General features: G+C 38.1%; 1 protein-coding gene across 1 annotated transcript; it reads left to right on the top strand.

Moving 5' to 3' along the window:
- The first annotated feature begins 1,334 nt into the window (after positions 1–1,334).
- Positions 1,335–9,625, top strand: LOC131255784 (GTP-binding nuclear protein Ran1B-like). The gene is made up of 7 exons (XM_058256603.1): positions 1,335–1,478; positions 1,569–1,695; positions 1,795–1,912; positions 6,300–6,389; positions 6,472–6,651; positions 6,751–6,828; positions 9,075–9,625. Exons 1-7 carry the CDS (start codon positions 1,476–1,478, stop codon positions 9,142–9,144), a joined length of 666 nt encoding a protein of 221 aa, XP_058112586.1. The 5' UTR covers positions 1,335–1,475; the 3' UTR covers positions 9,145–9,625.
- Positions 9,626–16,806: the final 7,181 nt, after the last annotated feature.

The following is a 16,806-nucleotide window of genomic DNA, read 5'->3' on the forward strand; positions in this document are numbered from 1 at the left end:
ATAAACATCACTCTAAAGCATATAGTAAGGTTTCAAAGGTGGAAATCATTATCCCCACTGTTTACTATGGTATGGTCCACTTTATATTTGGATATACTTCAATTTTGGCCTCAACCCCTTAAATTCGATGGAAAAATGGATGGACGGAGTGGATAGACCACATACATACAAGGTAAGCCCAACTGAGTTTACTCAGTATGATGAGAGTGTACTATACACAACGCAATTTGATTTTCAAATGGAAACTGTCTACGATATTTGTGGGCGGGTCCACCGTGATGTATCTCTGCATCCAAGCCGTTAATCCCTTTTCTCAAATTATTTTAAGGCATGGGCACAAAAATGAGGCAGATCCAACGCTCAAGTGGACCACACCAAATAATAAGCTTGGTTGTATTAAAATGCACAAAGCATTAAATGTCAGTTGCATTAAATGTAAGAGTCATACGTGGTGTGGTCCATTTGAATGTTGGATCTGCTTCTTTTTTTTTTTAATGCCTTAAAATAAACTGAGAAAAGGGATAGACGGCTTGGATGTACAGATACATCACAGTGGGCCCGCTACAGATCTACCCGTACGGAGCTGGGGACGGGCGGGGGTAGTACGCAATCCGCGTCCCTCCGTTACACTCTCGGTGAAATGTACTTTTTTAAAAATATATTTATAAAACTGGTGATGTGGCGATTACAGTGACGTGGACCAATAATAAAACTGTATTCAGCCGTTCACTGTTGCCACGGAACAAGCGGATCCGCACTCCTTACTTTTAGGCTACGGTCAAATCAAGTTTTACTACGTCATGCCTACACCAAACCGACGTGGCATGGGCAGTACCGAATCCGCGTTCGCCTCCCGCAATCGGCGTCCGGTCGTGGACGCGCTACTTGTGTTGCAAAGATTCCAGTCCTCCCTTGTGAGCTCGAGCAACGGCGAACACGCTCTCACACGCGAAAACATGGCCCACCACCAAGATCCAAGACGCTCATCCAAACGCACGGATCGACATATGCCTTCCTTTTAAAAATAACACGAATCTAATTAATCACTTGGGCAGCACCTGCAGGAATGATTTGCACAGCTTATATCCCATGTCAGAATAATCTCTCTCCCATTTTCTACGAAAGGTATATAACGGTGGTCCTCACTTGATGAACAGCTTCGATCTTGCACAAATGTCCTAAGGTAGACACGTGTGAGGAAATGTACCAGAAAAGTTCACCCGCTCGAGTCGCAGCAACTATTTCTGCGTTCAAATTTGAAAAAGAATTTGATTCGAGTTGCCACGTGTAAGGACGAATTTAATTATCGAAAAGGAGCGGGATTCAATCCGACGGTCAAGAGCGTTCGCGTCAAAAAAAAGCCACGCGATGCGACGCACTCTGTATTTAGGACAGACGAACGCTACTTCACTGCCATTCAAAATCTCCAGAGCTCTCTCGAGTAAAGAAGGGAAAGGAAAAAGGGGGGGAAAAAAATGGTATTTTCGTTCCCACCTAGGATTAGGGTTTTCTTTAGTTCCTGAACTTTTCTAGGGTTTTCATCTTCTTATTCTTGTCGATCTCCGCAGGCACTTCCGAACCAGCAGCAGGTTGAGTACCCGAGCTTCAAGCTCGTCATCGTCGGAGATGGCGGCACTGGAAAGACTACTTTCGTCAAACGCCATCTCACCGGTGAATTCGAGAAGAAATACGAGCGTAAACGCGCAATCCTTCTGATTCTCTATTTTTCTACAGATCTCTTTTTCTTTTTCTGTTTTTAGTATTTTGTTTATTTGTTTGATCTGATTTTTGCAGCAACGATTGGCGTCGAAGTACATCCGTTGGATTTCTTCACGAACTGCGGCAAGATCCGATTCTATTGCTGGGATACAGCTGGCCAGGAGAAGTTCGGCGGGCTCAGAGATGGCTATTAGTAAGTTGTTGGATTTTTTGAAGTTGCTTCTTTTTCCTCTTTTTAAATTTTTTTCCCTTTCTGGAAATGTTGATCTCTGGTTGTATTTTTTTCTTTGTTTTTGTAAAAATATGTTTTTATCCGATTTAATACCATTTATGAAGCTACTATCTACATTCACATTATTTCATTTGTGTACATCAAATTTCCATTTTGGGAATGAAATAGTACATTTTGTGATGAGCTTTGCTAAGCCCACATGCATGTTTAATAAAGCTCATGTAATTTTGGGCCCCATTTGTGTAGTACACAATTATTGTATGATTCGGTAATACTAATCATATGATTTGGTTATGATAAATTGGGATTTGCAGTTTGAACCTTTGATTCATATCGTGTGGTGCATGACATGATATTACAAATCATGCAATTTTGATAACATTGAGGCTGATAGAGGCCCCAATTGAATAATATTTTTAGATGAAGCAGTACATATCGGGCCATACCAGTTTTGGACGATACTTTAAACCAGTATGTTTTTGTTTTTGAGGAAATCCCGTCATTTTCTTCTTCTTCTTCTTTCTAATGGGGTCATCCCAGAAATTGGGTGCTGGAGCACATCACAATTGCTTGGTAAAAGTTCAACAACCTGCTATTTGACATGAATCCTCCTTTACCCAAGCTGGAGACTGGTTATCCCATCTCCTTGTGCTACGCCCTTTCCTATTGTTGTTGTTCATAGGAAAAGTTCTATTTATTGTAGATTATTTTATTGCTTTGGATATTTTTATATGGAGATAGAAATTTGCTTGCATTTATGCCTTTTTTTTAGGCTTCTTTTAATTAAATTTATTATTATTATTATTATTATTATTTTACACACGCACACACACCCCACACACTCACGCTAGTGGAATTTCACCACCTATGGATACTCAAACCCTTGACCAGGTGTTGAAACTCCTGAGAGTCTACCACCCGAGCAAGAGTAAGGATCCAGCCTTTTTTTTAGCTGATAAATACACTGTTATTATTTTGTCCAATAGATTTTATTTTGTTATATAGACAAATGAAGTATTACTTTTAGGAAATATAGATACCTTTGCTTACATTATATGAAAATATAAGATGCTTATGCAATTTAGTAGTACTTGATGAAATCTAGTTGATCGTGAATTTCTTGTTAATTTTGTTATTGCAAAGTGGATTAATTGCTTATAGGAAAGCCTGTTTTATATCTATTTGTTTCACTGATCTTTATATACAAGTTATGTTGAATGGAAATAGTTCCATTTAAGTGGGGGCATGCTAACCTTCATATATATTGCTATTTATACAAGTTTATGTAATTAGTTCCTTCTGATAGCTTTTCACTTGGGTGGGCATGTACTAAAACTTGTGAGATGTTGTGACATTATGGGATTGGAAAGAATCCAAGTAGTTGAAGAATCAGGTATCTAATGCTTAATGTCTGTAATATGGTTACTTGTTGCAAATTGCATGTCACGATTGGACCAAGCGTGTGGCAGCTGGTAGCTAGTACTAAGAACTCCCTAATTGCTTGAGAGGATCCAATTACCTGCCTCTGAATCTTGTATCTTGACCCCATACTGCAGTTGATTCATACCATTACTTCGTGAACCTTAAAACATTTATATTTGGTTAGGTATCTACAAGAAAAGATGCCAGGAACTTGGTTGGCCACTCCAATAATAAGAACTATCTCTTGAGATAGTTGATATTCATTTTTTGTGGTTGATCTATTTATATTGTTTAATTGGTTGGATTTTGTTATGAATCCCGATATTATCGGTATCTCCAGCCCAACGATATCAATAACATTGGTAGCGATATCATAACACTGGTGGTCTCAGAAATTTCAGGTATCAGTGATGTATTGCTAAGTATCGGTAATGTATTGATATCGCCAATGTTTCGCCAATATTTTCAAATGTGTAAATTCCAAGTGTTGCTTATATTGCCAATATTTTTGAATTGGATTGGTCATATTACGATAATATTGCCAATGTATTGATATTGCCAAAAATCAGTTTATTAAAAAAATTTCATTTCATTTTTTTTTTTTAATGGGCGCATGGTTGCATGCAATGTTCAAATTGTCAACGATAATATTGATCATATTGTGATATTATCGTTATCACAACATGGACGATATCGAGACCACAACCTTTTGTTTCTTTTCCAGTTGTCGACAATTTCTCGGTGAAATATTGTGTGTTGTCGATATTCTGAAATATCAATTATCAATGGATGTTTGATGAAAGGTTGTATGGATGGATGGGATGGTTGGAGGGATGGATGAGATGGTTGGACTTGTTTCTTATGACAACATGTGCTTTTAGGCCCCTATTAAATGGAAACTTATTATCCATACATTCATTTTGCAATTTATTTATTTATTATTATTATTTTTAAATAAATTCCTAAACATGTAAATATGTGCATTTTAGAATTTGCTGAAGTTTCACTAAAAAATTTCACCTGTTTTCACCTGTTTCCCATGTTTCTCCAATGTTTTCTTGCATTTCCGGTTATCAGCGATATTATCGGTGACATTGATATTGTTTCTGTTTCCCTGGCCAAATAAACTTGTAGCAATACAGATACTTTGAACGCTGCATAGGTTTATGTTGTAATATCCAATCAATAATCTCTAAAATAACAAATGGAGCAGGAGTTGCTCTCTGCCTTATAATATCCTTGCTGGCTACAATTTCTGTCTTTTGTCTGATCAAGAGATGATCCTCTCTGCCTTATTATCTCCTTGCAGGCTTAAGTTATAGAGAATGCTAGTGTATTATATTTATAGTGTGTCCTTTTAGTGTAAGTGCATGTGCACACTTCCCTATTCCCCTGCAGTGTACTATATGCTTTTTCATAATAAAATATTATGTGTTAGGGCATGCAAGCCTAACACACATCATCTCTCCAAAACTCTCCTCCTCCTTCTCTCTCAATATTCTCATCTCTTCTTCACATTATCCTCATCAAATCTTTTTCTACTTGGTATCAGAGCAAGTTCAAGGCATTCCGCATCCAACAGGTTGAGAGGCGACACGTCACCTTGCTGACGTCAGCGTTGTACGGACGCATGGGCTCTGTTTGAGCTAAAAGTTTAGGGGTTTGATAGATCTTGATTTTAGAAGATTTGTCATGATTTTTTCAGAATTTATTGGACCTCATTTCATGGTATTTTAGGCGAAATAGAGAAATTCGAAAATCAGTTCCAGATTCCGTTTTTCTTCGATCTACCTCAAATCGGTATGCTTTTCTTCGGTTTCTTTGCTCAAGATGGACCGAAATCTTCCTCCCAAGCTATCCATGGTGGATTTTTTTACTTAAGATCAATGTTTGAGAGGTTTTTAACCTCAAATGGGCGTGCGGCTGGGCCGTTTTTCACTCGGTTAGGCCCTATTTGACTGCGTTTCATGGTATTTTGGATGATTGACATTTGTTTGAGGTTTATCTCTTGTTATGTTGAAGGATTGAGTGAGATAGAGTTGTTTGAATCAATCTTTCTTGGCATAGGGGGTCTCTTGGCATAGATTTATTTCTCTTGGACTCTATTATGGCTGACAAAGGGCCCTCATCTCTTGGCATAGGGTCTCTTGAATCTAACCCCTTGCAGATTACCTCCATTAAGTTGAATGGTGACAACTATCTTCAATGGGCACAATCTGTAAAAGTATTTTTAGGAGCCCGTGACAAGTTGTCGTATATTTTGGATGATTCCCCAAGCTCTACAGATGTTACCTACAAGTCTTGGACAAAGGAGAATTATCAAGTTATTGCATGGTTGTTGAATAGCATGGATTCCTCAATTAGCCACTCAGTGATGTTTTTATCCTCGGCTAAAGGCATTTGGGATATGCTTCATGATATGTTCTCGGAATCTCAGAATTTTTCACGGGTATTTCAGCTTATTCAAGAAATTGGTCGGTTTCAACAAAACTCCAGATCCTTAAAAGACTACTATTCGATGCTTCGGGGTATGTGGGATGAGTTGGATATGTATCAGCCTCTTCCTTCCAAATGTAAAGAGGATCATGAACATGCTCATAAGCAACGGGATGATACTCGTATCATGCAGTTCCTCGCTGGGTTGAGTTCTGATTATCTTCACGTTCGCGATCAGGTTGTTATGCAGGATCCTCTTCCCCCATTGACGACAGTCTATGCTATGTGTCAGCGTGCTATGATCTCTACTCTTCCTTCTCATTCATTTGTGCCACCCGAGCGTTCGGCACATCTTGTTGGCGATCAGTACTCCCTTGGTCTTAGGGTACCATCCTTGAGCTCAGGGCGCATTTCTGGTTTTGGTGGTCGTGGTAGAGGCTGTCTTCATGTTTTGCAGCTAACTGTAACTGAATTTCTTCTTGCGGTGCAGCATTCATGGACAATGTGCAATCATCATGTTCGATGTCACAGCTCGCTTGACATACAAAAATGTTCCTACATGGCACCGGGACCTTTGCCGGTGAGACTGAGGGATTTATGAAATCATATGCCTGATATGATTTTGCTCACCCACTTTATGAACTGTATTTCGTGTCAAACAGGGTGTGTGAGAATATACCAATTGTTCTGTGTGGCAACAAGGTTGATGTCAAGAACAGGCAGGTGAAAGCAAAGCAGGTGACATTCCACAGGAAGAAGAATCTTCAATATTATGAGATCTCTGCAAAGAGCAATTACAATTTTGAGAAGCCATTCCTCTATCTTGCTAGAAAGCTTGCAGGGTAATGAAAAAGAAGGCTTTCTATTTCTATCTTTGCTTTTGGGTTATCATGTTTTAAATGCATGGAATAAGATTGTCACTTTAAAACATGCTTTTGCAGGGATCCTAGTCTCCACTTTGTTGAGTCCCCTGCCCTTGCTCCTCCAGAAGTTCAGATTGACATGGCTACACAGCGACAGTAAGTGATTTCAATTTTATTTTTCTGTAGCCTGTCCTTCAAACTGCTTTGCCTTTGAAGCCTAGACTCTAGTAAATTGACAAATTGTCTCCTCAGATATCGGACATGAGAAAAACTTTGATACTCTTGCAGTGTGTGATGGTGATATGCAGGCACTTAGAAATTGCACACGTGGCATAAAATTAGTCAAATTAAACCATCCAAAATATGATAATCACTGTATATGTATCATGGACCAAAAATTAAGCTTATTTGATTATCTGACTATTGGATTGGTGGGCATTTATTGGACGGATAAAAATGAAAAATATCTAACGGTCATATTTCCACAGGCATCTACAAATCAGATGTTAGGATTTTCAACCAATCTGTACTTGTGATTGTGATTTGTAGACAATGGCCTGCACAATTAAGTCAGTTTTATTTGAGTCTATATGCTATGTGTGCTGATCACAATTAATTGGTATAAGGCTTAGATGATGATATGCCACGTGTACAAATTCTGAGTGCCTGTGTATAAGATCATGCACAGCTTGAGTATCATACAATTCCTATATCAGACACTACCACCCTGCAAAGTGCAACATGTCAGCAGCACATCCCCACAGTTAATCATAATAATCATCACTTCCCTATAGTTATTTAGATATAGGGAGTCGGCTCTCAAATAGAGTATTGGTTCATATGGGCATATGAAATACTGGTGTCAAGAAACTTTTTAAATGCTTTGCTAATCCCATGTGCCTCTGTAACATGAGGCCATGTTAGTAGTGTGTCAGACATCTGAGCAATGCATCAGGTGGGATGAAGGATGTGGGTGACCTGCCCTAAATATTAGGCCCAAAATCAGGCCGACCAACTTCAACAGGTGGGTCACACATAGAAAGAATGGGTGTTCAAAAATATTTGCCTAAGGCCCCATTCTAGCATCTGGCTGTGTGTGTGAGCATGTGTGTTTGTGGGCTTTTCAAAACTCGAAACTCTATTTTAATTGGAGGGGACTAATCAGTAGTCGACGTACTCGTATTTTTACAGCTTCCAACTGTTGCTGAAATTGGATGCCTACCCAAAGCATGGAGGGCCCAATTGGGAGTGGATTGCCTGTGACCCCGGGCACAGAGATATCACAGATATATCTCTGTGCCTGGGGCTGTGTGGAGTCCACAGAGATGTCTGTGACAGATCCACTCTGGCCATCGGTTTTGAAAGACCACAATAAGACATGATTCTAAAAATTAGGCAGATCGAAAACTCAGATGGGTCACACCACAAAACAGTGGGAACAACAACGTCCACCATTGAAACCTTCCTGGAGCTGACCATGTTGTTTATATGCCATTCAAACCGTTCATAGAATTATTACCACTCAGATAAACTGTAGGAACAAATATCATCCTGATATTTAAAATCCTGTCCTATTGTGGTCTTTCAAAACAGATGGGCAGAGTGGATTTGTCACGGACATCTCTTTGGGCCCCACACAGCCCTGGGCACAGAGATATTTCTTTGACCATGGTCACAGGCGATCCACTCCCATCTCAATCAGTTTTCTGGTGGGTTCCACCAATGAAAAAGAGGAGGAAGAAGATTTTTCTGTTTACAACCCAAATTTGATGGAAAAAGCAAATACATTGTGTCCATTCATTAAATTCCAGTGCTTAGATGATGATGATGATGATGATATTCTGCCAATTGTAATTCACGTTCTTAAAGTTCCATTATATAGCAGTTTCTCTGATCTTTGTCACCTATATGTATCAATGTAGAAAATAGAAAAAGCAGTCATGGCTTTTTTTAATGCCTCTATGGGCTATCCTCATTGTGTATATGTCTATGTAGATGTTCTGGCCCAAAAATCAGGCTGGTCTGTTCATCAGGTGGGTCAGGGTGCAAAAAGGACAGCGATAAATCCTTTTACCTATCCATTTGCATCAGATACGGGCACAGCTGATGAATGGATTGGCCTGATTTTTCAGCAAAGGCATCTGCGTGGTCACTGGTGAGGCCTTGCCTGAAGGCCAACTTTGGTGCTACAATACGTGCCATCTGATAAATTCCCAGGCCATACATCCGTTTGAAATTAGCACACCTCAATCTATATATATCCCAACTCATGTTTCTTTGTCCAAGACGACTTAATAACTTGATTTTTGTTGCGACCCGAGTGCTGATTTAAGAAGAAAAAGATGGTTTGTCTGTTCTGATCATGTTTTTATCCTCCCTAATACAAATATCTGGTGTTACAGGCACGAGGACGAACTCGCTGCGGCAGCTGCACATCCTCTTCCTGATGATGATGATGATGTGTTTGACTAGAAGGCATTGCATCTGAGGGATTGTACGAGCTTTTCATTGCAAATAAGCAGCAACTTGCACATTGCTTCTATTGCAAAAGTGGGTGTGCAATCTCTGTTCCGAGGCCTTGTCGCAGCAGTGGATGCATTTGTTGGTGGGTGTAGACATCAAAGCGGGAATCTCACAAGCATTATTGTTAGGAATCTCAAAATTTTAGATTTTTTTTTTTCTCCATCTTGTGCTTTAGAGCTACGCTATGTGCTTGGCATAGTTGTGTGGTCAAAACGGTGGTGACTTATCCATCATTGATGTGGCATGGTTGCGCAGGAATCTGGACCTTTCAGATTGCTGATCCAGGTGTGGGACAAGCATGACCCATAAATGATTCTCTAGGCATGATTGAATGGGTATTGAATAGCATTAGGTGGAATTTATGTCTGGAAATACCATTATTGCACAATGATTATAAGTCTGGAAATACCATAAATGATTTCACAATGAATGGTCAATACTACTTATAAATGATTCTCTAACACATTATTGCACAATGATTATATGTCTGTAAATACCATGGTATTTAGACCGTCCAATCTATGTCTGGAAATACCTTAGACCATCCAATCTCATGTTTGGAATCAAAATCTTCTTTTGGAAAAAGAACATTGTATTAAGTGAAACTTATGTTTGGTGGACCATGGTATTGTAACCAATGGATCAGATTGCACAACTGATGCCGGTTACCTGGATGCATATGCAACTCGATTGTCATATGTAAGGGTGCATATAGATGGCCGGTGTGAATAAAACAACATGCATCAATGTGGGGCCCATAGATGTAGTGGATTTCCACCAGATGAATCTTTTGCTGGGATAGATGATATGACATTTTGATTAATTCAATCCTTCCCATCAATTCCAAAAACCGGGTGGAATTTACATTGGATCAAATGCAATTCCATACCACCTAATCCCTCATTCCAAACAGGTTATATTGAACATATGATTTTTTCTGTTGAATTTAGACCACTGGCTGTTTTACTTCTAACCGACCATTTGATAGTCATCAGCCAATTGGGTGATTAGAATTTGTCAATCAGTGTGACTTTGAGCTATCCTGAGAATCTGGATGTTCTGTATGCGAAGATGAATCACGATCATTTTGAAAATGGTGTGAACTCCTACATGGGCTTGTCCTCAGTTATCATGTGGCACTTCATAGTGCTTCTGTGAAATATGGTCTCCACAGTAAGTAGGAGATCATTGGTCTGCTGGCCCAGGCTGATGGTCTACTGACCCCAAAATTACATTGATTGGACAACCCTACAGGTCCGATCATATTGTGATTACTGCCTATTGAATGTGGACCACTGCTCCATTGGTCAGCTTTTGAGCTAAACCGTCCAATTGCAGCCAGTCGTCTGATGGCCTCTGTAGTCTGACTACTGATCACCTTGATTTTTAGGCCATAAGCCAATCCCTGCGATGGCTCTGAGAGCAAGTGGTCCTGTTCATCAATTCGCAACTGACAAAACTGGACGGTGGAGATGTTTAGCTGCAAATTCCATGGAACTCCTTGAAGCACTCATCACGTTAGAGCATATTCAGATATTCATTGGTGTTAGGGGTGTCAATGGGCTGGGCTCGGCACGTATATGGATGCCCATATCCAGTAACATTCACGGCATTGGGTATCCAACCATGATTTGAAAATTTCAAAAAATAAATAAAGAAAAAAGAAAAAAAAATTGCATAACCTAAAATATGATTCTAACCATAGTTAGAAACTTAACTGAATTCAATTAGGTTGTGATCTGCTTAGCCTACACTGACCTCCACACATGGCACCTCCGCATGCTAACTTGAACAGTTTGTGAGACATCCTGGCTGTTCATCAAGCAGGCTTCATTTTTTGATAATATTTCCCAAAAATAAGTCCCATGAACTCATCTTTGGGCAGCAAATGCGCGAAAATAGTCAGTTTACAAAAATTCCAATCACAATAAACAAGAGGAGCCTGTAGTTCTTTCATCTTGTCTGCTTATGGTTGGGTCGCCTGAAAATCTCCTAGATTTAAAGTCCCAGATTGATGGATCCAATTCATCAAGGAAGGTACATTGAGTTAGATCTGAAAATATCACATAAGAATACCCATATAAACATGGCCTGGGTTTGAGTAAGGCAGGGGTATTTGCACACCAGGCCTGTTTATTAATTGAGCTAGAAAGAAAGAAAGAAAAAAAAAAAAACCCAAACATATACCCACCCCCATTTAGCTACAGCGATAGCAGCCAGTCCATGTTGGGTTGGGCTTGGACACCCATTGGGCCTACACGGCCCGCTGACATCCCTAAGCACCGCTATTGCTGCGTTCATTTCAGCTACTAAGTCATTCAATATCTGATGCTGCATATTTAGACCATGAGTTGTATTCGGTACAAATTAGTGGAGATGATTTTCATTTATATCATCTCCGAAATTGCATTTTAGGTAGTGTTTGGCTGTACTTATTTTTGGGTTTTGGTAAAAAAGAATAAAGAAGAAAATTTTAGTTAAATACATGGAGATGCCAAAAATCGAAGAATGAGAAGTTTGGGGTTTTATATAGTTTTTTTGGCTCAAAAATAATAATAATAAAGAAGTGAAGGAAAAAGCTCTATACTTGCACAAATATGAATGAAAATTGCATAATATGACACAAATACCTGACTTTAATTAAAACAGTTACAACTTGTTTTAGCAATGCAATGGTAAACAAATAGGGACTTTATATCAATTTTCTCTCATTGAATCCTTACTTTTCAAGTAAATACTATCCCTTTCTTCTAAAATTTACTACAATTCTATACATCTATGACCCGTAGATCTGTCTTTGATTCTACTGAAATTGTTTTTCTTACTTGGGATTTTTTAACGCAAAATTCTTGAGGAATCTATATTTTACCAAATAATGGTGGACAATTTAAAATTACATGAGGACGCTTTTTGAGGAATAAAATTACAACAATGACATATTTTTTCTTTTTAAAGTAGTGAAAGTCAAGACTTGTGGGGCTCATGTACGTGTATGATATCCAACCCTCCAACATCTATTCACAAAACATCAGGCCAATTAGATCATCTTATGGGCTACACTTGAGTTGGGATATTTTGAATAGTGTGTGTGTGTGTGTGTGTGTGTGTATAAATGGAATGGCCCACCTTATGATTAGATCCGCTATATTTTTGGTTTGTCTAATAACAATGTTGGTGTGCATATATTGGACGGGTTGGATGTGAGACGCATACCATATGAGGTCCACAATTCTCAATTCTCCACTTTGTTATATAAAAAATATAAACTAGGGCAATAATGTAATTTCTCGTATGAAAAATAAAAAAGAGGCCAATTTGGTTTACCAAAAACAGAAAAGATTTTTTTGCCACTCTTCTTAAATATATTGAGCTTTACATGTCAAACCACTTGTTTTATGATTTTTGTTAGGCTGTATGCATTGTGACATCCTAAAAATGCCTTTTAAGAAAAAAACATTTAAGGAGTGACTGTATTTACCACTTCTCGCCCATTGATGGGCTACCTACATTTTAAGAATGTTTTTGAAGAAAACCCTCTCCATATCCAATTCCACTTCTGTACCAAAATAGTCTATCAAGATCTAAGACTATATTCATGCCTGACTATCCTCGTGCACATGTAAAGGATAACGAATTCATCATTTTTGGACGTCACAAGGACATTTTTGTCATTCTAAATGTGTGATTGATGGCTGTTTTTTTTTTTTTTTTTTTAAATATATTTTTTTTTAATAACCAACAGTATCTTGGGATATGTTTGAATGCAAACAAAGTCATGTAATGCACATGTTGTCTTTCACATGCTTGTATTGTACTTTGCTTTTGAAGCACTTGGAACATAGTGTGGTGAAACACGTAGGGAGCTCAAGATAGTTTATAACACATGCAGCATGATGGGGGCATGTGCACATTCCTCGACGCATGTGGCACATGTGAGGTAGTTGAAATTGATGTGGCACATGTGACACTTGTGGATACATAAATGTGGGTGGTTGTGCTGGTAGAACATTTGGTATATGTGATGGCCGGGCAAGAGATTATCTAATTTCTACATCTACCATACATGATTTAACATGTATAGTCGACCCAACTGTTAAGTAAGACCGTATTTATATCAAAACTCAAATGAAGCTACCCAAACCATCTGACTGACGTGACCTCTTCCCAACTTTTGACTTTTAGGGTTATTCATAGAGTGTGATTTCTAGACACTATCCCATTTGATTTGCTCTTTGATCTATCAAATTGACATTTTATGTCAAGCCTATAGGCCATTTGTGCAACAATGATAAGAAGGCATGTGGTCCCGTCCCCTTGATAAATCTACCTAACAGAACTCATTTAGCAACTCAAATAATTTATTTCGAGTATGTTTGGATACACCCTTGAAAGGGGACATTGGACACTAAAAACCATTTAAAGCCAAACCCCTTTTCTTATTGTGGATTTGGATGCACTTTCAAAAACCACATTTAATCCCCCACTCATCAAAACATGTGCTAAATGTGAACTTGTCCTAGATCATTGTGTACTAATTAGGATATCTGCCTTTCATTCTAGTCATGGAGCTAATTAGAGATGAAGAATGTTGTTATCAAATATCCTTCCTCTTCCTTATGTGGCCAATAGGAAAGAATCCTTTTTGCATGATGAGATTTGGGGACTTAGTGCCTCTTTTAATGGGTTCATTGAGTGTGGACGCAACATATATACATGATTTTCATAATTTATAATGCATCCATTCCCATGATCAACTCATGTAATATAACAACAGATTTCTAGATACATACAAACCAATAAGATTGTTCATATCATCCCCACACGAGAGTAATCGCATAAAAAATTCCAATCATGAAATTTGTCGATGCTAATCTTTTAACATAGAAAATCTTTCCCCGATCTATTACAAATAGATGGGATCCCAAGAGAGAATGTATAATTCTCTGGTAAGGACCAAAGATGACACAATCTATTTACTCAGGTGAACCACAAAGAAGACATGATGACGATGATATTAATAAATGGAAGGAAAAATAATCTCCCTCCCTCTCTCTCTCTCTCTCTCTCTCTCTCACACACACACACACACACACACACACACACACTTTTCCCTCTTTTCTTAAGTAGGACACTGGGAAAGGGGTAACACCTAAGCTCTCTCTCTCTCTCTCTCTCTCTCTCTCTCTCTCTCTCTCCTAGTGTTCTTCTTTTACAATATGATCTATAAATAGAGGAGGGGTTAGGGTTTCAAGAGGATATTAGTTATGGTGATTTTTTAACACACACTCACGCACTCATACCCCCACACACTCGTGCACTCGTACCATAATGGATGCTTGAACCAATGACCTCGTGTTGAAACTCTTATGGTGATTTACCACCATATCAACTTCAGTGTACCCTATTGTGAATAAAGTTTGTTGATCTACTTTAGAGATGCACATACATATGATCTGATCCATCCACTCTCTAAGCCATCCACATATGATCTAAATCCCTATACTGATTATAAAGGTGGACCATCAGATCATCATTAAGTGTAATAGAACAAGTTTTAATGATTCAATAGTTGTAAACCTTTTAAAAAAATCTCTTAAAACCTTTTGAATATTAGTCCCAATGGAAAAATCACTTATAATTATCTTATCTAACCATAAATAAGGCATAAATAAATTTCGTAGTAAACCTAATAGAATAGATCCCAAGTTGGCCCATGCATGAATCAATAAGCTTAAGAAATGCATCTATTATAACTCCTAGTATTATTTAGAAAGTCTCATAAAGTGAACTAAAGTTGCTCAGTCAAGATTCAAGATCCTTACATGCCCTTAGGTCTAAGGACTGATTTGCTTATCTGCACCATTAAGTCCACGATCAAGCGATCTAATATAGGCTAATGGGCCCTTAGACTATTGATTTGAACTCTGATCTATTAGTGTAAGTATCGAAAAGTCCAAAGTATGACCTTATGTCTAGGCATACTCACACTCCTATATAGAGTAAGGGTTAATGGTACTAACGACGCCAAGTTGATTCCCAATGGTAGATACCTTCTATCTTCACCCAAGTCAGTCCCCTCACATAGGATCATTGTAGATCTGAAAAAAGAAATGTCAACAGATGTGTCCCAAGCATTTGTATTGGTCATGGCTCATTAAAGTATTAAGATCTATAAAACACAACTCTCCCTGGTTAGTGACCAATGTGTCTGTTCTCAAATTTTTATTTTTATTTTTATTGGACTAGAGGATGTACTCTTCACACAATCAATATTATTTAAGATTAAGGTAACATTAGATTTATCTAAGATACATAATATATGTCTTAACACTCTGAAAAAGATAATAAAGAAAAAACATATATACGTGAAATTTGGACTATCTTTAAAGGTTAACACTCGGGTTTTGAGAACCGGGGTGTTACACTAAGAGATATCGTTCTATTTACACTTGTCTTAGCACAGTCTGTGCGGACCAATTGGATGTCGTAAAGTGTTGGCATTATATACAAATGACGGAAGAAATCTCACTTACGCCCTAAGGATATCTTCTGACTCCATTTTCTTTGAAAGCACATCACTTGTCAAAATCAAAACAGCTCATAATCATACGTATGTTTGCAATCGAGAAAAGTGAAACACTGTGAGATGGACATGTGACCATTGCATGAGTAACACATGTGATCAAGTAGTGTGCTCAATAAGCTTATAAAGCCCCGTTAAGGCTGGAAATCTTATGGCACAAGATACACACGGCAAGGCCATCTCACACAATCATGCCGAGAAGAAAAAAACAGAGATGATCGATGCTTTCGCGAGACTATGAAGCACTGAGAAACAAACTTTTTTCAAATTAAAAGGTGATTAATTGTTGTGATAAGGAATTTGAGTCCGACTAGGATATGGTCTCATAACCTTCGAGAATAAAATGTGGACTGAAAAGAAAACCTCGATATGGTCATTGCCATTCCCAATGTATATAAACAATACCTGATGAAAAGCTCGAGGTAACCAACCCAACCAACACACACAATCTCTTTCGCAGTGCAACATTGTCAATCTTAGTTTTAGCCTTAGGTTCTCCACTTCTATCAAGCCATTGTCACAATAAGTTTAAAGTTTAATATAGCTTACATCCACTATTGTCTAGTACCATTATTGTAGTATGTTTTAAGAATAGATTAAATATCTACGACATCCATAGTTGAATCTCGATCATCAAAGTCCATAATTGAAAGATCACACTGGTCACGTCTTACTGATCATTCACCTTGATTGTTCGTTCTACTGACCATTTACCTTGATTGTTCGTTCATAAGAATGATCATAAGTAACTATCTTTTATTTTCTTTACTTATTTTAGTTTATTACTGCTGGTTGTACTAATTTTAATTCTAAATCAATAAATTAAATAATCAGCCTTTATTTTTAATTTTATTTGTCCATTAGCGCATTATTGAGAAACTTGAGGATTGTTCAGAACCCCAAGTATAGGGTCGCGATGTAGTAATAATCTCGGTAAGATCGAGGTCGAATCCATAGAGACTGAACCTTATACGCAATCTGAAAGTAATTAGAACTAGAACTAGACGAAGTTGTAATCTAAATCAGGT

The sequence above is a fragment of the Magnolia sinica genome, chromosome 1, assembly GCF_029962835.1.
Source record: "Magnolia sinica isolate HGM2019 chromosome 1, MsV1, whole genome shotgun sequence".
Classification (NCBI taxonomy): Eukaryota; Viridiplantae; Streptophyta; class Magnoliopsida; order Magnoliales; family Magnoliaceae; genus Magnolia; species Magnolia sinica.

Coding starts and splice junctions, on each gene's coding strand:
- LOC131255784 (XM_058256603.1), top strand. Junction 1,696..1,794: donor ATTCGAGAAGAAATACGAGC/GTAAACGCGCAA, acceptor TGATTTTTGCAG/CAACGATTGGCGTCGAAGTA. Junction 6,829..9,074: donor GACATGGCTACACAGCGACA/GTAAGTGATTTC, acceptor CTGGTGTTACAG/GCACGAGGACGAACTCGCTG.